At 42.0% G+C, this 21,593-nt stretch overlaps 1 protein-coding gene across 4 annotated transcripts in view; it reads left to right on the forward strand.

Annotated features, from left to right (window-relative positions):
• Positions 1-21,593, forward strand: part of ssbp3a (single stranded DNA binding protein 3a) — a 183,546-nt gene that overhangs the window by 152,316 nt on the left and 9,637 nt on the right. For all 4 annotated transcript variants that reach the window (XM_063063945.1, XM_063063946.1, XM_063063947.1 and 1 more), the window contains 7 exons: positions 503-591; positions 4,240-4,288; positions 15,356-15,391; positions 16,403-16,457; positions 17,807-17,877; positions 21,184-21,262; positions 21,518-21,546. In XM_063063945.1, coding sequence (XP_062920015.1) covers positions 503-591; positions 4,240-4,288; positions 15,356-15,391; positions 16,403-16,457; positions 17,807-17,877; positions 21,184-21,262; positions 21,518-21,546 — 408 coding nt within the window. The remainder of the gene's footprint in view (positions 1-502; positions 592-4,239; positions 4,289-15,355; positions 15,392-16,402; positions 16,458-17,806; positions 17,878-21,183; positions 21,263-21,517; positions 21,547-21,593) is intronic.

Raw genomic sequence — 21,593 nt, forward strand, 5'->3', positions numbered from 1 at the left:
ATTGGCGCAGTGTTTTCAGCATATCATTCATACAGTGCAGCAGTGTTGGTATGTAGTTTATAGTATCGTGCTAAACTACAGAATTTGAAGGTAGGAATTTCAGCATAGGCATCTTCAGCATTGACTCTCAATATTGGACAACTTTTCCTGATACCCATTTATTTTTGATCAAATGTTTAAGGGCGTTTCTTCTATCTAGTGAGGAAAAGATGGGAGTATGTTGGGGTAGTAGTGAATTCAAGTGCGTGCTGGGGCTAAAGTGTTGCTGCTGATGTCCAATTGAATTTGGGTAGGTGCCATGTGGTGAAAGCAATTGTCTCCATTGGACTGCAGGACCCATTTGGGCTTTAAATTTTTAAAAAAACTTTAACTGGGACTGAGAATTAGCTTGATGATGTCAGTTGAATTTGGTTTTGGTATTGGGAATGTGCATATTAACAAATTAACTTTGTTTTTTTTTTCCCTTCCCTGCCCTTCACTGGTTTCCTTCTCGTTATGGTAGTCTGATCCTTGGTTATCGTTGCAGAACTATGGCGGTTCAATGAGACCTCCACCCAATTCAATAGGTCCAGGCATGGCTGGAATGAACATGTAAGTCTCTTGCATACAGATAAATCTATATGCTACTAAAACTCTCATGCTCTGTCTGTCTGTTTGTGACCTCGAGTCAGCGCAAACGCTGTATTACAGCAGCACTTTTTTTTGGCTACATTGAATTCAAGTGCGCTAACTTACAGAATGCAGGCAAAGTTCAGGGTTATATATTCATATAAAATTGCTCATTTGCCAAAAATCAACAGGTTGGCTTTCACCCGAGACCCGACCGGCCATCATGGAAGTCGGGACACGACAGCCCAACGCATGCGCACGGCCAGCCCCAGCAACGACACCTACCGGAGCAAAAGGGCAGGGCAGCTCTATTTCGAGGGCACAAAATAATCTGCAGATGCTGGGGTCAAAGCAACACGCACAACACGCTGGAGGATCTCAGCAGGTCGGGCAGCACCTGTGGAAACGAACAGTCGACGTTTCAGGCCGGAACCCTTCATCAGGACTGAAGAAGGAGGGGGCAGAGGCCCTATAAAGGAGGTGGGGGGAGGGTGGGAAGGAGAAGGCTAGAAATGTTCCAGGTGAAAAACCAGTAAGGGGAAAGATAAAGGGGTGGGGGGAGAGGATAGGCAGGAAAGGTGAAGAAGGAATAGGGGAAAGCATAATGGGTAGTAGAAAGAGGCAGAACCATGAGGGAGGTGATAGGCAGCTGGAGGAGGGGGCAGAGTGAAACTGGAATGGGGAAGGGAGGGAGAGGGATTTTGAGGGGTCACATTCTGCTAATCACCATCAGCATGTGCAGGATTGGGACAGATCTAACTGCCACCCATCAATAAGAGATAATTAAATCTTACTGTAATGACGTACTTCGAGACACCCATAAAACCCTTTGCTGCAGTCAAAGGACAGCGGTGACTATATCACGTCCATTTAGGAGAACACCAACCACAACATCTAGAATAATCAGCATCCTTTGGTGTTAGTGCTTCATATCTTCTATCCAGCATTAGGGTAAAAAAAAATGGTCAGCCTAATTATGCTGCATGGAAAGGGAAGGGGGTCATCATGGTCAAGAGCTGACACCAAACATGGTCGGGAAGCGGCAAGGAGAGGGAGAGAACAAGAATCAGATGAAGCCAGGGCCGCACGGCTCCAGGATCAAAGAGTCAGGACAAAAAAGATGAGAGAAGAGGAGACAGAGGAGGAGAGGCATGCACGTCTCCAGGATCAGAGACAAACAACAAACAGCAGAAGAGCTGAAGAGATGAGCGATGAAAGGGCTGCACGTCTCCAGAATGACAACGAGAGGCACAAGGATGGCTGATAAACCAGAAATGATGCCATCAAAAGTGTCCTTCGTTAAAAGAGGAGCAGCTATATTTGCTTTGTGATGTGTCATTCTTCTTTAATAAACTGAGATTTTCTACAGAAAAGACTGGTAAAGACAAATGTAGGTCCCCTACAGACAGAGACAGGTGAATTGATTATGGGGAGCAAGGACATGGCAGACCAATTGAATAATTACTTTGGTTCTGTCTTCACTAAGGAGGACATAAATAATCTTCCAGAAATAGTAGGGGACAGAGGGTCCAGTGAGATGGAGGAACTGAGCAAAATACTTGTTAGTAGGGAAGTGGTGTTAGGTAAATTGAAGGGATTGAAGGCAGATAAATCCCCAGGGCCAGATGGTCTGCATCCTAGAGTGCTTAAGGAAGTAGCCCAAGAAATAGTGGATGCATTAGTGATAATTTTTCAAAACTCGTTAGATTCTGGACTAGGTCCTGAGGATTGGAGGGTGGCTAATGTAACCCCACTTTTTAAAAAAGGAGGGAGAGAGAAACCGGGGAATTATAGACCGGTTAGCTTAACGTCGGTGGTGGGGAAACTGCTGGAGTCAGTTATCAAGGATGTGATAACAGCACATTTGGAAAGCGGTGAAATCATCGGACAAAGTCAGCATGGATTTGTGAAAGGAAAATTATGTCTGATGAATCTCATAGAATTTTTTGAGGATGTAACTAGTAGAGTGGATAGGGGAGAACCAGTGGATGTGGTATATTTGGATTTTCAAAAGGCTTTTGACAAGGTCCCACACAGGAGATTAGTGTGCAAACTTAAAGCACAGGGTATTGGGAGTAAGGTATTGATGTGGATGGAGAATTGGTTAGCAGACAGGAAGCAAAGAGTGGGAATAAACGGGACCTTTTCAGAATGGCAGGCGGTGACTAGTGGGGTACCGCAAGGCTCAATGCTGGGACCCCAGTTGTTTACAAATTATATTAATGACTTGGATGAGGGAATTAAATGCAGCATCTCCAAGTTTGCAGATGACACGAAGCTGGGTGGCAGTGTTAGCTGTGAGGAGGATGCTAAGAGGATGCAGAGTGACTTGGATAGGTTGGGTGAATGGGCAAATTCATGGCAGATGCAATTTAATGCGGATAAATGTGAAGTTATCCACTTTGGTGGCAAAAATAGGAAAACAGATTATTATCTGAATGGTGGCCAATTAGGAAAAGGGGAGGTGCAACGAGACCTGGGTGTCATTATACACCAGTCATTGAAAGTGGGCATGCAGGTACAGCAGGCGGTGAAAAAGGCGAATGGTATGCTGGCATTTATAGCGAGAGGATTCGAGTACAGGAGCAGGGAGGTACTACTGCAGTTGTACAAGGCCTTGGTGAGACCACACCTGGAGTATTGTGTGCAGTTTTGGTCCCCTAATCTGAGGAAAGACACCCTTGCCATAGAGGGAGTACAAAGAAGGTTCACCAGATTGATTCCTGGGATGGCAGGACTTTCATATGAAGAAAGACTGGATGAACTGGGCTTGTACTTGTTGGAATTTAGAAGATTGAGGGGGGATCTGATTGAAACGTATAAAATCCTAAAGGGATTGGACAGGCTAGATGCAGGAAGATTGTTCCCGATGTTGGGGAAGTCCAGAACAAGGGGTCACAGTTTGAGGATAAAGGGGAAGCCTTTTAGGACCGAGATTAGGAAAAACTTCTTCACACAGAGAGTGGTGAATCTGTGGAATTCTCTGCCACAGGAAACAGTTGAGGCCAGTTCATTGGCTCCATTTAAGAGGGAGTTAGATATGGCCCTTGTGGCTACGAGGATCAGGGGGTATGGAGGGAAGGCTGGGGCGGGGTTCTGAGTTGGATGAGCAGCCATAATCATAATAAATGGCGGTGCAGGCTCGAAGGGCTGAATGGCCTACTCCTGCACCTATTTTCTATGTTTCTATGTTTCTACTTCAGTTTCCAAAGCAAAGCGATACGAATAGCATTCAGGAAAATTTAATGTTCGTTCTGCTCATATCAGACTGCAGTACCCTTCTCTCAAAGGGTGCCCCAATGGGTCACCCCGTTGTCTAGTTATTGTTAAAAGTGGAGATGGTTGGTTTTAAAGTTCTAATTTATTATTGATCAGTTTACAAGGTATTTTCTTTGCTTGCATGATTGTAAACTAGTAAGGAATATATGCATTATTTTTGCTCTTTTGACTATTCTAATGTTTTTATATTAAGGGAAATTGAAACTTGCACCATGGATAATGTTAATTGTTCTGAATCTTAAATTAGATAATTGAAGGTTTAGTGAATGTTTATTAAGATTTAGTGCTGCAAAAATGAACCAAAACTTGATGCAACAGGAAAATAAATATTTACGCTGATGTCTTTTTCAGGGGTCCAGGGGCTGGGCGACCATGGCCTAATCCTTCCAACGCTAACTCAGTGAGTAATACTTGGATCTTTAGAAGGCCTTTGATAAGTTTCTACATATGAGGCTGCTAAACAAACCATTGATATTACAGAAAAGGTACAAACATAGATAGAAGATTGACTGGCTGGTAGAAGGCAGAGTGGAAATGAAGGGGGTCTTTTCTGATTGGCTGTAAGTGTTCCACAGAGGTTTGTGTTGGGTCTGCTACTTTTCACGTTATATGTTAATGATCTAATTGATGACTTTGTGGCCAAGTTTGGGGGTGTTACAAAGATGGCTGGAGAGGCTGGTGGTGTTGAGGAAGCGGGGAGTCTGTGCACAGACTTGGACAGGCTGGGGGAATGGGCAAAGAAGTGGCAGATGGAATGCAGTGTAAGGAAGTGTAATGTCATACACTTTGATAGAAGGAATAAAGGCGTGGACTGTTTTATAAACAGGGAGTGAATTCAGAAATTGGAGGTGCAAGGGGTCTTTGGGAGTCCTGTGTGGGTTTACATAAAGGTTAACTTGCACATTGAGTCAACAGCAAGCAAGATAAAGGCAATGTTAGCATTCATTTCGAGAGGACTGGAATATAAAAGCAATGCTGAGTAACTATAAGCTGTTGATCAGACTGAATTTGGAGTATTGTGAGCAATTTTGGGTTCCAAATCTAGGGAAGGATGTGCTGGCATTGGAGAGAGTCAAAGATTGTTTAGAGTGATCTTGGGGATGAAAGAATTAATGTATGAGGAGTATTTGATGACTCTGGGCTGCTATTCACTTGAGTTTAGAAGGATGAGGGGTAATCTCATGAAACATGAAATATTGAAAGGCCTGGATAGAGAGGACATGCAGAGGATGTTTCCTGCAGTGGAAGAGTCTAGGACCAGAGAACACACTCAGAACAATACAGCACAGAGCTGAGACACTTCTCTAGACAAAGGGTAGGGAATCTGTGGAGGCTGTTATTAGGTATATTTAAAGCAGAGGTTGATAAGTTCTTGATTAGTAAGGATGTCAAAGGTTATGGGAGAAGGCAGCAGAATGTGGTTGAGAGGGAAAAATAAATCAACCATACCTTTTTTAAAAAAAAGGTAGATTGGATGTTAATGGATTCAAAGGTATGGGAATAATTTGGAGAAATCAGCCATGGTGAATGGCCAACTCCTATTTCTTGTGCTCATACAGTTCTTGCATTGCTTCCTTGCCCTGTATTCTATACCTTGGCTAATAAAAGAAAGTAATTTGAATGCCATTATAATTGCATTATTGAGCTATCTGTGGATACATATTAAATCCTTCTGTTCCTCCATGTCACTCGATATCCTTCCATTTCGGCTCTACATACGCATCATCTCACACTCTCTGAATTAAATTCCATTTGCTGTTTCTCTGACCAATATCTTCCTGCAGTCAAAGTGTTGAACTACACAGTGAGTTTTTATTATCACTAAGCAATCATGGTTCTCACATTTAGGTCTAAATTATTAATAAAAAGCAAAAAAGAAGGGACTGAGTACTGAGCTGTGTGGAGCCTCAGAGGTGTTACACTCCCAATCAAAAAAGCACCCATCAACCATTTTTATCTGCTTCCTGGAGCTAAGCTAATCATGGATCCACTTTTTCCCTTGCTCTTAAATCCCATTACTTCTCTGACTAATCAACCACATGGAAACTTTTAAAAGGCTCTGCTAAAATCCATGTAGACAACCTTGGATGCACTGCCCTTTTCAATCCTCCGTATTCCATGCTCAAAATATATATTCAACCAAGTTGGTCGTCGTCGTCATTATTATTATGTGCTGTATCACATGAGGAGGGCGATCATGGTGTACATGACCATGATTATTCTTGGCAGATTTTTCTACGGAAGTGGTTTGCTATTGCTGCCTCCTGGGCAGTTTACAAGATGGATGATCCCAGCCATTATCAATACTCTTCAGAGATTGTCTGCCTGGTGTCAATGGTCGCATAACCAGGACTTTTGATATGCACTAGTTGCTCATTGAACCATCTACCACCTGCTCCCATGGCTTCATGTGACCCTGATTGGGAACTATGCAGGTGCTACACCTTGCCCAAGGTGACCTGCGGGCTAGTGGAGGGAAGGGGTGCTCCTCCTTCGGCAGAGACATATCTCCATCCTGCCATCCAAAGTTAGTCATACATAATCTTAAACCCATGTTGAAGGTCCTGGAGTGGTTCCAGTGGAAGTATGTTAAGGTGGCCAATATTTTTAAATGGAAGCAGAGCAAGGAGAGAGTTACTGATCTTATGAAATGCTGCACAAGTAATCTTTTTTAATCTGGATCTGTAATCATATTTTTCCATATGGGTGCGCTTCTCAAAACCACCTCTTCTAATATGGTATTCTATGTGGCTTTCTTTTTTAAAAAAAAGTTTGGGAATGAACCTCCTCTACATGTTATTTTCATTGTATTATATTTTCAGACAGATGGGCTTGGTTATAGAAAAGTTTGGGAGTTATTAAGACAGGACAAAGTGCCTCCAGCATTGTTTGTTCTGAAACTGCAAGGCTTGTCCTTCAGATGTTTTATATCACCTGTTCCGTTATGCATTCTAACTAATAGCTGGCTCACGTTTTACATGTGTGTTAGACTGTTCTCTAATGATCTATTCTGGCAAATTATCAATAATATTCTTGGTAGATTATCAGCATTACTTCCTTGAAAAAAATATAAGCTTAAACTACTTCTGAATATTCTAACTTTAGGACATTAAATTTTGTTAATTTAATGCAAAATTAGCAGAAGAACTGGTATATTTTCTTAAGCTTTTTGTGCTTCTCATTTATTTGGGTGTTAGATCACATTAAAGCCTTTGATTCAACAGTCCCTCTAATGGTGATAATTCTTGCAGATTAAAGTTCTTTCAGGGAATTTTCCTGATTGTCAGTGGGTAAAATACATGTTATTCAATCCAAATGAGAAAACCTGCAGATGCTGGAAATCAAGCAACACATACAAAAGGCTGGAGGAACTCAGCAGGTCAGGCAGTATCTATGGAAAAGAGCAAACAGTCAACGTTTTGGGCCGAGATCCTTCAACAGGACTGGAATAAAAAGATAAAGAAGGTGGGGAGAGTGGAGGAAGAAACACAAGGTGATAGGTGAAACCGCGAGGGAGCGGGGAAGGAGGTAAAGCAGGGAGCTGGGGAATTTATTGGTGAGAGGTACAGGGCTGGAGAAGGGGGAAATCTGATAGAAGAAGACAGAGGGTCATGGAAGAAAGAAAAGGGGGAGGAGCACCAGAGAGAGGTGATTGGCTGGTAAGGAGATAAGCTGAGAGGGAAAAGGGACTGGGGAATGGTGAAGGGGATGGACGATTACTGGAAGCTTGAAAAATCGAGGTTCGTGCCACCAGGTTGGAGGTTACCTATACAGGATACAAGATGTTGCTCCTCCAGCCTGAAGGTGGCCTCATCACAACAGTAGAGGAGGCAGTGGACTGACATGTTGGAATGGGAACAGGAAATGGAATTAAAATGGGTGGCCACTGGGAGATTCCGCTTTATAACCATATAACAATTACTGCACGGAAACAGGCCATCTTGGCCCTTCTAGTCCATGCCGAATGCATTACTCTCACCTAGTCCCACCGACCTGCACTCAGCCCATAACCCTCCATTCCTCTGCTGTCCGTATACCTGTCCAATTTTTCTTTAAATGACAATATCGAACCTGCCTCCACCACTTCTATCGGAAGCTCGTTCCACACAGCCACCACTCTGAGTAAAGAAGTTCCCCCTTATGTTACCCCTAAACTTTTGCCCCCTAACTCTCAACTCATGTCCTCTTGTTTGAATATCCACTACTCTAAATGGAAAAAACCTATCCACGTCAACTCTATCTACTCCCCCTCATAATTTCAAATACCTCTATCAAATCCCCCCTCAACCTTCTACACTCCAAAGAATAAAGACCTAACTTGTTCAATCTTTCTCTGTAACTTAGGTGCTGAAACCCAGGTAACATTCTAGTAAATCTTCTCTGTACTCTCTCTATTTTGTTGACATCTTTCCTATAATTCAGTGAGAGAACTGTACACAATACTCCAAATTTGGCCTGACCAATGCCTTGTACAATTTTAACATTACATCCCAACTCCTATACTCAATGCTCTGATTTATAAAGGCCAGCATACCAAAAGCTTTCTTCACCACCCTATCCACATGAGATTCCACCTTCAGGGAACTATGCACCATTATTCCTAGATCCCTCTGTTCTACTGCATGCTTCAGTGCCCTACCATTTACCATGTATGTCCTATTTTGATTAGTCCGACCAAAATATACCACCTCACACTTATCAGTATTAAACTCCATCTGCCATCTTTTAGCCCACTCTTCTAACTGGCCTAAATCTCTCTGCAAGCTTTGAAAACCTACTTCATTATCCACAACGCCACCTATCTTAGTATCATCTGCATATTTACTAATCCAATTTACCACCCCATCATCCAGATCATTAATGTATATGACAAACAACAATGGACCCAATACAGATCCCTGAGGCACACCACTAGTCACCGACCTCCAACCTGACAAACAGATATCCACCACCACTCTCTGGCATCTCCCATCCAGCCACTGTTGAATCCATTTTACTACTTCGATATTAATACCTAACAATTGAACCTTCCTAGCTAACCTTCCATTTGGAACCTTGTCAAAGGCCTTACTGAAGTCCATATAGACAAATCCACTGCTCTATCCTTGTCAACTTTCCTAGTAACCTCTTCAAAAAATTCAGTAAGATTTGTCAAACATGACTTTCCACGCACAGATCCATGTTGACTGTTCCTAATCAGACCCTGTCTATCCAGATAATTATATATACCATCTCTAAGAATACTTTCCATTAATTTACCCACCACTGACGTCAAACTTACAGGCTGATAATTGTTAGGTTTACTCTTAGAACCCTTTTTAAACAATGGAACCACATGAGCAATACGCCAGTCCTCCGGCACCATCCCCGTTTCTAATGACATTTGAAATATTTCTGTCAAAAGCCCCTGCTATTTCTACACTAACTTCCCTCAAGGTCCTAGGGAATATCCTGTCAGGACCCGGTGACTTATCCACTTTTATATTCCTTAAAAGCACCAGTACTTCCTCTTCTTTAATCATCATAGTTTCCATAACTTCCCTAATTGTTTCCCTTACCTTACACAATTCAATATCCTTCTCCTTAGTGAATACAGAAGAAAAGAAATTGTTCAAAACCTCCCCCATCTCTTTTGACTCCACACATAGCTATCCACTCTGATTCTCTAAGGGACCGATTTTATCCCTCACCATCCTTTTGCTATTAATATAACTGTAGAAACCCTTTGGATTTATTTTCACCTTACTTGCCAAAGCAACCTCGTATCTTTTAGCTTTTCTAATTTCTTTCTTAAGATTCTTTTTACATTCTTTATATTCCTCGAGCACCTCATTTACTCCACGCTGCCTATATTTATCGTAGATATCTCTCTTTTTCCGAACCAAGTTTCCAATATCCCTTGAAAACCATGGCTCTCTCAAACTTTTAACCTTTCCTTTCAACCTAACAGGAACATAAAGATTCTGTACCCTCAAAATTTCACCTTTAAATGACCTCCATTTCTCTATTACATCCTTCCCATAAAACAAATTGTCCCAAACCATTCCTTCTAAATCCTTTCGCATCTCCTCAAAGTTAGCCTTTCTCCAATCAAAAATCTCAACCCTGGGTCCAGACCTATCCTTCTCCATAATTATATTGAAACTAATGGCATTGTGATCACTGGACCCGAAGTGCTCCCCAACACAAACCTCCGTCACCTGACCTATCTCATTCCCTAACAGGAGATCCAACACTGCCTCTTCTCTAGTTGGTACCTCTATGTATTGCTGCAAAAAACTATCCTGCACATATTTTACAAAATCCAAACCATCCAGCCCTTTTACAGTATGGGCTTCCCAGTCTATGTGTGGAAAATTAAAACCTTCCACAATCACAACCTTGTGCTTTCTACAAATATCTGCTATCTCCTTACAGATTTGCTCCTCCAATCCTCGCTCCCTATTAGGTGGTGTATAATACACCCCTATAAGTGTTAGTATACCTTTCCCATTCCTCAATTCCACCCAAATAGCCTCCCTCGACGAGCCCTCTAATCTATCCTGCCAGAGCACCGCTGTAATATTTTCTCTGAAAAGCAATGCAACACCTCCCCCCCTTGTCCCTCCGATTCTATCACACCTGAAGCATCGAAATCCAGGAATATTTAGTTACCAATCACACCCCTCCTGCAACCATGTTTCACTAATAGCTACAACATCATATTTCCAGGTATCAGTCCATGCTCTAAGCTCATCCACCTTTCTTACAATGCTCCTAGCATTAAAATAAATGCATTTAAGAAATTTTCCACTTCTTGCTCTCTGTTTATCACTAATGGTGCAAGCAACTTTACTATCTTCTTCTTCCTTCTCCCCCTACATCTTTTCCTACACTCTGGTTCCCTTCCCCCCTTGTATCTAGTTTAAATCCACTGGAGCCTCTCTAGCAAACCTACCTGCAAGAATATTTGTTCCCCTCCAGTTCAGATGTAAACCGTCCTGCCGGAACAGGTCCCACCTTCCCTGGAAAACTGCCCAATTATCTATAAATCTGAAGCCTTTCTCCTGCACCATGTCTTCACCCACGTGTTGATCTTCTCTATCTTACTATTTCTAAACCCGCCTGCACGTGGCACTGGTAGCAATCCTGAGATTGCTATCCTGGAGGTCCTGTCCTTTAACTTAGTGCCTAACTCCTAAACTCACCTTTCAGGACCTCCTTACTTACTCATCCTACCCACGTCATTAGTCCCTTCATGCACCACGACATCTGGCTACTCACCCTCCCTCTTGAGGATACTGAGAACTCGATCCGAGATATCGCCGACCCTGGCACTAGGGAGGCAACAGACCATCCGGGATTCTCAATCTCTTCCACAGAACCTCTTATCTGTCCTCCTAACTATCAAATCCCCTATCACTACTGCTCTCCTCTTTTCCCTCCTTCCCTTCTGAGCTGAGGGTCCAGTCTTGGTGCCAGAGATGCAACCACTGCAACTTGTCCCTGGTAGGTCGTCCCCATCAACAGTATCCAAAATGATTTACTTATTATTGGTGGGAATGGCCACAAGGGTGCTCTGCTCTTCCTGTCTATTCCCCTTCCCTCTCCTGACAGTCACCCAGCTATCCTGACTCCTAGGGGTGACTCTCCCTGTAACTCCTGTTTATTTCTGCCTCTACCTCCCGAATGATCCAAAGTTCATCCAGCTCCAGCTCTAGTTCCCTAATTTGGTTTGTCAGGAGCACCTTTCACAGGTGCAGTCATCAGGGACAATTGTGTTCGCCCTGACTTCCCACATACTGCAAACGGAGCACTCGATTGCCCTAACTGCTGCCTGCACTACCTACTTCTAAGTTAATTAGAGTAATTAAAGGAACTTACCTGGCCTTACCTCAGCCTCTCCTCACTGAAGCCTCTCGAGCCAAAGCCTTCCTACTCTGTCTCCCACTACTCCGTCGCCTGCTCAGTTAATCTGCTCGTTTTTTAAACACTCGCACTCCAATTTTCACGCGCTTGCGCAGCCGTGCTCCGTTCAACTGCTGAATAAATTATCTGGTGGATGGAGTGCAGGTGCTTGGTGAAGTGGTCTCCAAATCTATGTCAGGTTTCACCATTATACAGGAGGCCACACCGAGATCACCAGATACATATATGACCCCAACAGACTCACAGCTGAACTGTCTCGTCATCTGGAAGGACTGTTTGGGGCCCTGAATGGTAGTGAGGGAGGAATGTTAGGGACAGGTGAGGCACTTGTTCTGCTTGCAAGGATACGTGACAGGAGGGAGATCAGTGGGGAGGGATGGATGGACAAGGGAGTCTCATTGGGAGCAGTCCCGGCAGAAAATGGGAATTGGAGGGAGAAGATGTACTTGGTGGTGGGATCCCATTGGAGATGCTGGAAGTTCTGGAGAATTATCTGCTGGATGCAGAGGCAGGTGGGGTGGTAGGTGAGGACTAGAGAAGGATGGGGTGAGGGCAGGCATGTGTGAAACGGAAGAGATGCGGTTGAGGGCAGTGTTGATAGTGGAGGAAGGAAGGCCCCTTTCTTTAAAGAAGGACATCTCCGCTTTGGGATGAAAAGCCTCATCCTGAGAGCAGATGCGGCAGAGACGGAGAAATTGAGAGAAGCGGGTGGTGCTTTTACAAGTAACAGGGTGGGAAGAGGTATAATCTAGGTAGCTGTGAGAGTCAGTAGATTGATAATAGACATCAGTAGATAAGCTTTCTCTCGAGATAGGGACAGAGGGATTGAGAAAAGGGAGGGAGATGTTGGAAATGGACCAGATAAATTTGAGGATGGAAGTTGGAAGCAAAGTTGATGAAATCGACAAGGTTCGCGTGGGTGCAGGAAGCAGCACCAATGCAGTTGTCAATGTAGCGTAGGAAAAGTTGAGGAGTGACACCAGTGTAGGCTTTGAACATAGACAGTTCCACATAACCGACCAAAAGGCAGGCATAGCTGGGACCCATGGCTACACTTTCAGTTTGAAGGAAGTGGAAGAAGCCAAAGGAGAAATTATTGAGAGTGCAGACAAGTTCTGCTAGGCAGAGGAGAGTGATGGTGGAGGGGAACTGATTGGGTCTAGTGTCCAGAAAGAAATGGAGACCTTTGAGGCCTTCCTGGTGAGGGATGGCGATGTACAGGGACTGGACATCCATAGTAAAAATAAGATAATGGGAGCCAGGGAACCTATAATTATTGAAAAGATCCAGAGTGTGTGAGGTGTCATGGAAGGTACTGAACCATGGGGGTTAAAATTGAGTTGGGTTTGCAGGTGAGTTCATTGGGGCAAGAACAAGCAGAAAAAATGGGTTTACCTGGATAGACAGGTTTGTTGTTTTTTGGGTAGGAGGTAGAAACGGGAGGTGCAGGGCGCAGGAACTATGAGGTTGATGACAGTGGATGGGAGATCCCCAGAGTTAATAAAGATGGTGATGGTGTGGGAGACAATGGCCTGGTGTTTCTTTGTGGGGTCCTGTTTGAGGGGTCAGTAAGAGGAGGTGTCTGAGGGTTGTTGCTGGGCCTCAGCAAGGTAGAGGGCAGTCTGCGAGACAATTACAGCAACCCTCTTATCTGCGGGTTTGATGGTGAGGTTAGGATTAGTGTGGAGAGCAGAGCATTCTGAAGGAGTGAGGTTGGAATTGGAGAGAGGAGTGGTGAAGTCAAGACAGTTGATGTCTCATCAGCGGTTGGCAATGGGGAAAAACAGAGCAGGCAGAAGGCTGGAGTGAGGTGTCCAGGAAGAGGAGGGGGGCAGAAAGTGGACAAAGAAGTCATCTGTGGGGGTGGAGAGTCCTTGCCAAAGAAGTAGGCACAGAGTCTGAGGTGGTGGTAGAAGAGTTCAATGTCATGGGGGACATGGAACTCACTGAGGTGTAGCCGCAGGGGGACAAAAGTGAAGCCCTTACTAAGGACAGAACATTCTGGCTCAGAGAGGGGAAGGTCAGAGGATGGTGAAGATCCAGCATGGATGAGAGTTGGGATCAGAGGAGGAAAGGCGGTTGGTAGTGTCAGAGGAGAGGGGAGCATTGGGATGTTCAGGGAGGATGGGGTGAGAAAAAGGTGGAGTCTCCGAGGACCCAAGACATTGGATTGCTGAGTGGTGGTGGGGGGAGCGGAGACGAGTTTCAGCGGCAGCACGTAAAGTCCTGGCCTAGAGGTGCTGTCAGTTAAGGCTGGAGTTAAGAATTGAAGGCTGCACAATCGGCACTTTGAAGGTGTCCAAGGTTGTTGGAACTCGCATTGATGGCAGTGGAGTCCGGGTTTTTTTTTATCTGCTTGGGATCGTTGTGTGCACTTGTGTGGCCGTTAGACAATTCCAAACTGTTTTGCTCACTGCGGTTTCAAGCATTCAGGCTTGGAGATGCCGGGAGTGAAAATGAAACAATTTCACTACTTCAAGTTATGAATTAAGAAGATTTTGAAGGTATTGACATTCATCTTGAATGTTACAATGAAAATGACAATTCAGAGGATGCAGTTGTTGAAAGTTGTATGAAGTCAGTCCATCGTCTGCAAGTCATATCTGGTTTTGTTGTACAGACCTGGGTCACCAGACTTGAATGCCACCAGATCAGGCTCTCGACCTCCAGTGGAACTATTGATATTCCCTCACTTGTTCAGAAATTTTATGTAGACGAGCGGTGGGCAAAGTCTGTGAAATCTGGGAATAGGGGATAAGAATAATGTCGCCATTTACTTAATGCCATACTGTAAAGTATTAATTAATTTTATTTTAGTGCATTATTTATAAGCATTTGTTGGTGTAGTTTCTTGTTACTTTTAAAATTTATAAATTTGAATATTTTTATGTGCAGGAATCTTTTTGCATTGCTTGTAGTGTTTTCAAGTTTCATCTGATAGCTAAATGAGGGATGAGGTTCAATCAGCTGTCAATTTTTATAGAGGCTTAGTGGGCAGAACTTGATCTAGCTTCTGTCACCTTGTGCGTGTGGCACTGAAGTCCTGACATGGCAGGAAAGTTTGATCATGATTTGGATATTACTTTGCTCTCTGAGATTTTTGTGTACAAGTTGTCTGCTGAGTTATTTTTAAACATTACTCAACTGTTCAGAAAGTTGATAATTACCTTTGGAATGTCAATTGCAAAAGCTGTATGAATTCATGTCGGTTTTCTTAATGCCCATGGGAAGAGTGGTGAAATAATGTACAAAGAAAAACTGTATTTTAATTATTGCCACAGAAATCCTATTTATCAGTGACTGGGAGGATTGGGATAATTTCTAAAACCCACAAACAGTTTGAACGCATTTTGGCTTGCTTATCTGTTTCTAAAAAAAATTGGGCATGTGGCTGAGGAATTTTGATGTCTGTTAAAGGGGGTGGGGGATGAAGTGCAGGGCGAAAGCCCTTTGCATTCATACAAAGTTTATCCATAAAAGTATGTTTAATTTTCTGTCTATTGTTTGATAAACATGATCTCTAAAATGTGATTTCCCCCCCCCCCCCGCCAATTTGCAGATTCCATACTCCTCTTCGTCTCCTGGTACATATGGGGTATGTATTTGTATTTTTGGGCATGTTTTACCTAACGCAAATATTTTACTTGAGGAAAAATTGATCAGTAGTGATTGCTGGTGAGAAATTCAAATCAACTTGTTATTAGCTTGGCTGTTGACCTGTAAATTGTGTGTTAAGAAAATTAATCTATTGGGGTAAAAAGGAAAAGGTAGCTTGCTTCCACATCCAAAGCCAAAACAAGAATAGCTTGTAAAAGTAATTTGCCCAGCATCTGAATTGAATTGACTTTATTAATGTAAATGTCATCTGGAATACAAACTTGTGTTTTGATAACCTGGAATGTATGTGAAAGCAATTTGATCTAAGATGTGCCCACTAAAAAAAAGCTGCCTGTTAGTTTAATTTTGAATTTCAGTTTACATATCTTTAAACCCTTTTGTAGTTCTTGAAAAGGACCTCAGCAGTACTTAATATGGTAGTGAATGACTGGTGCAAAATGAAGGGAGCTATGATGGTAAATGGTTAATTCTGCTGCAGAGATTTGCTGTGAATGTAGAACAGTGAAGCAATAAAGTGAAGTTGCAGCACTGTTAAGTATAGATTAAATTCCATCTGTAACTTAGGCAGATTTGCTGCTCTGGTTGGAATGAACCCACAGTTTTTTTTTGGTAATTTATTTTTTATTGAATTTCATCATCAAACAAACATTTCTATAAGATGTATTTCAGATACTGTACAAATAAATCATATATTTGTTACAAATCTCCACATAATATTTATCTGAGGTATACACTTAAAGGAAAGAAAGAACAATCGAAAGACAAAAACTCTGTACAGAGTAGGGAGTGATTTTTTTTTACAACATATGATCCCACAGTTTTGTTTTGAGGTCTAAAAATAAAAGCAAAATAGTTACCTAAGTTATATAGACTACATTCTAATATTCTGTAGAGAGCATTAGTGACCTACCAAGGCCTTAGCCCAGTTTGCCTAGAGCAGGATGACCCATTCCGAATCATTCAGTCAGTGCTGGTGTTTTGTTCACAGGGTCCCCCTGGTGGCGGAGGTCCTCCAGGAACACCGATAATGCCAAGCCCGGCAGGTACAGTATTACAGTAGTCTCTCTTGACACAGATGTTATCATTTTAAATACACGCTTGTCTTAAATTCCTTTCCAAGACTTTGTATGAAAATATGTGCTGTTTCCACACTTTAAGATAAGTGTCCTGGGAGTAATCTTTTGTTTTAGATTGGAACCTTGTCTGCATTTGTAGCTTATATTTTCATCAGTAAGTGCTGATCATACAGTTTTATCACTGGCTGGGAAAAAGCCAACACTATGAGATTAATAATTCTCCATTGATGGGTTCCCACATATGTTGGACACAATAAGTACTCCAAGTTAATTCCCTATCTTGTGTCATCTGCACTCACAGTGTGGTCTAATTACCTGCTTAATTGCACAGTGAGGATAAATTAACCTTTTGATCATAAGCAGTGTTTTCTTAAAAGCGCAATGCGATTCAGGAGCAAACTGATATGATTTATTTTTGGAGCTGCTTCTTTAATTTTTATACATTGTTCTGGTTGGTTACTGAAGGAACATACAGATTTTTTTTTGCCTGTAGGTGAGTTTGGTTTAAGTAAGCAAAGAACACGTTTGAATCTATTTTTTTTTTTAACAAGATTGATTCTAAAGCTTTCACTGTAATAAAGTGGATGATCTTTACATGGGCTCAGTTATTTTCTGTCCATAGATATGATTAAAGTAATTACTCCTTGATGCCTTATTTTAACCAGTTAGGTTCCTATCACTGATTTGGTGTAATGATATGGCTAAAAAAAAAACAGTGCTTTAGTTGGAGTGCTGCACTCGGCTCAGGGTGATGGAATTGAAGAGCAAAAGAAAGCATGCTAGATTTGTACATTATGTTGATTTGGCCACAATTTGAGTGAATTGTTTCCTTATGTTTATAGTACCCTGGGAAGAAATTACGATAAATACATGTTTAGCACTGGAATTGAATGAGTACACATGAGTGATACTGGATACTCTTTGCAATAAAAGAACAGACTGAGGGATGGCTTCGGAGCTTCAAGAGAATTAAATTGGATGTCCAGGCGCCGGGGAGTCCAAGTTGCCCCATTTGTCTGATGATACAGCTGCTTTACTAAGTGGCCACCCAATATATGCATTGGAGATGAGTGGAAAAATGTTAACGTGGAGCAACAATGTGGACTTGTTAGATCGAGTGACCTGTCTTGTTGATGTAAATACAAAGTAACCAAAACTATTGCTAAAATGCCAAATAACTCCTGACCAAAATAAATCTTGATTTTAAAGGACCTGGAAAGCCAAGAATCCTCCTCCTATCAAATGTCACATGTATGTTCTAAATAAGTGAAAGCTGAATTAATATGCTTTGGTCTTTTTCTCATCTTCAAATACAGATTCAACGAATTCCAGTGACAACATGTACACAATGATTAATCCCGTTCCACCTGGAGGAAGCCGATCAAATGTGAGTACGGCTTTCATGAAAAGAAAACCTCACACTATTCAGATCACAAAAATGAAAATGCGGACTTTCTCTTGGCTTTACAAAACTGATACTCGTACTGTTGAAAAAATGAAAAGAATAATGTAAGAAATTCTCAAATCATTACCCTGTAGGATCAAAGAAGAGAAAGAAGTGACTGCTTTAGTTGTGTGATATAATTGGGTTTCCTGTCTACAAAGCCCTAAATTCAAAAGATTTTAAGCCTATCCAATATACAATGCATATAAAAAGTATTCACCCCCCCTCCCCCCCGGGAAGTTTTCATGTTTTATTGTTTTACAACATTGAATCACAGTGGATTTAATTTGTTTTTTTTGACACTGATCAGCAGAAAAGACACTTTTGTGACAAAGTAAAAACAAATTTCTACAAATTGGTCTAAATTTATTACAATTATTAAACACAAAATAATTGATTACTCAGCCCTTTCAAGTCAGTATTTAATAAATGCATCTTTGGCAGCAATTACAGTCTTGAGTCTGTGTGGATAGGTCTCTGTCATCTAGATCCTACAATTTTTCCCCATTCTTCTTTACAAAACTGCTCAAACTCTGTCAGATTGCATGGGGATCGTGAGTGAACAGCCTTTTTCAAGTCCCGCCACAAATTCTCAATTGGATTGAGGTCTGGACTCTGACTTGGCCACTGCAGGACATTAATTTTGTTGTTTTTAAGCCATTGCTGTGTAGCTTTGGCTTTATGCTTGGGGTCATTGTCTCGCTGGAAAACAGATAATCTCCCAAGTCGCAGGCCTCTTGCAGACTGCATCAGGCTTTCCTCCAGGATTTCCCTGTATTTTGCTGCATCCATTTTGCCCTCTACCTTCATAAGCCTTCCAGGGCCTGCTGCAGGTGAAGCATCCCCACAGCATGATGCAGCCACCATTATGCTTCACGGTAGGGAAGGTGTGTTTTTGGTGATGTACAGTGGTTGGCTTACACCGAACATAGCATTTAGAGCAATGGCCAAAAAAGCTCAATTTTGGTTTCATCAGACCATAAAACCTTCTAGGTGACTGCAGGGTCTCCCGCTTTCCTTCTGGCAAACCCTAGCCGAGATTTCATGTGAGTTTTTTTCAACAGTCGCTCTCCCTCTCTGCCACTCTCCCATAGAGCTGTGACTGGTGAAGCACCCGGGCAACAGTGGTTGTATACACAGTCTCTCCCATCTCAGCCACTGAAGCTTTTAACTCCTCCAGAATTGTCATGGGTCTCTTGGTAGCCTCCCTCACTAGTCCCATTCTTGCACGGTCAGTTAGTTTTTGAGGATGGCCTGCTCTAGGAAGATTTACAGCTATGCCATATTCTTTCTGTTTGTTGATGACTGCTTTAACTGTACTTCAGTTTCCAGGGTCTGATAGGCCTATTGCTACCGTCAGCTTTCTAACATTGTGGCATGACCTTTCTAAGGGTTAGAATTGTTGGTGATAAAAGTTAAACTTTTAACAAATGTTCTTTGCTCAGCTTTGTTGTAAACAAGAACCAGTCTTGACTTGGAAATTTTCTTGTGTCCATCTCCTTGTGCTTTTCAATAACCTTTTCGCAGAGTTGCTTGGAGTATTCTTTTGTCTTCATGGTGCAGTTTTTTCCAGAATACTGACTCAGCAGCAGTTGGACCTTCCAGATACAGGTGTATTTTTACTACAATCAATTGAAACACCTTGACTGCACACAGGTCTCCAAAACCAGATCTCTACTTAACTAATTATGTGATTTCTAAAACCAATTGGCCTGCACCAGTGGTGATTTGGTGTGTCATATTAAAGGGGGGGGGGGGAGGTGAATTCTTATGCAATGAATTATTTCGTGTTTTATATCTGTAATTATTTTAGATCATTTTGTAGAGATCTGTTTTACTTTGACATGAAAGTCTTTTTCTGTTGATCAGAGTCAAAAAAGCCAAATTAAATCCACTGTGATTCAATGTTGTAAAACAAAACATGAAAACTTCTAAGGAGGGGGTCTGTGAATACCTTTTATAGGCACCGTAGATACCTGCAGCTACACCTTAGGGAGGTGGTATCCACCCACTCTTCAGGGACCAGCTTACTTCCTGTTTAGCCTCTGCGCTGAGGTTTAGCTGCCGATACCCACTGCTTGTATGGTGAGACCCCCTCCTACAAAGGGGGAGATACTTCCAGCTAACAGAGTAGTTTAAACACAGTTTATTTTTAATGATACACATTTACATTTAGACAAATAGTTCTTAACACACATTTAACACTCTCAAACATTTTCTGATTAATTAAAAAAATTCTGAATTACAAGAGATTTACAAACTATGAAGGATTTCCAAACCAGGTACAATTCTTACAAACTTGAGGAATATACCAATGAGTTCAAGACGAATGAGTTGTCCATCGCAGAAATTAAGGATTGATGAATGAATTCTAGTTCTTCTTTCTATAACCCCATCTTATTGTCATTCTCCTTGTCATTCCTAACAATCCCCAATGCTTCTGATATTTGTACTATTTTCTTCTAAATGACATCATCTGCATATGATGTTTTACAGATAACTTCTCTGGGATAAAGCAACTCACAAATGGTCTCAAAAGCTTCTGGGGGGAAAAGATCCCAAACATCCACAATTACTGCTATGAGTGCCGACCCTCTGAATACACAAATATCCCAACTTGTTATAGAGTTTGATGTACTAAGTGACATAACCCCATTGGCTAATGCAGACAAGAAATCCCCTGGTCACTTCACTTTGCAAACAAGACCTCTTAGCAGCCAGCCACCTGTTGTGGGCCAGCAGCCTGTGCTTTGTAACATGGTTTGCAAAGCTGTGCAGCCAGGTTCACACTGATTGCTGCTTGCAATTTACATTAAAAACTGGAGACTGGTTTTTGCTTACAACAAAGCTGAGCAGAGAACATTTGTTAGACGTTTAACTTTATCACCAACAATTCTAACCCTTTGAAAGGTCATGCTGACGGTAGCAATAAGCCTATCAGAACCTGGAAATTGAATATCCATTACAGTTGCAGTTCCTCTGTCAGGAATGGCCATTAATTGTAGCTTCAAGTTTGTTTCTGTTCAACCAGAGCTTTGTATTCCTGGGTGGTCATCTTCATCAGTACAATACTTCATGGAGATACAAAGCTGTAGATTCTCTCATATGGATCAATTAAAAAAAGCGTGCTGCCTCACCTGCTGGGTTTCTTCAGAAGCTTGATGTTTGCACAATATTTTTGCTTAACTGTATTAGCCATAGAAATTGTTGGCATGCAACTTTTTCAAATGTGCTTTATTTTGCTTCCAGTTCCCATTGGGTCCTGGCTCTGAAGGTCCCATGGGTGGAATGGGAGGAATTGAGCCACATCACATGAATGGATCATTAGGTAAGTTGCTTTCCTACCAGGAATAATCATAAAGGAATACTGAAGCCTTTTCAGCACAGAGGAAATTTCTTTAAACTAAGGTAGCTTCTTGGTCCTTGGCTGCAAAAAAGGTAATTGTTGAGTTTGTATGCATGTGTAAGTGGAAAGTGAAACAGATTAAATCTTGTATCGCAAAAGTTAATTTTCAGTATTTTTCTATCATGAGCATGTGCTGTCAGATATTTTCATGAAAATGTTTGCTTTTACTCTCCTCAGGGTCAGGCGACATGGACGGAATCCCCAAGGTATGAGTCTGGCTGTAACTTTAATACAAAGTATAATAATTAATATA

Source organism: Mobula hypostoma, chromosome 12 (genome assembly GCF_963921235.1).
Source record: "Mobula hypostoma chromosome 12, sMobHyp1.1, whole genome shotgun sequence".
In the NCBI taxonomy this organism is placed as follows: Eukaryota; Metazoa; Chordata; class Chondrichthyes; order Myliobatiformes; family Myliobatidae; genus Mobula; species Mobula hypostoma.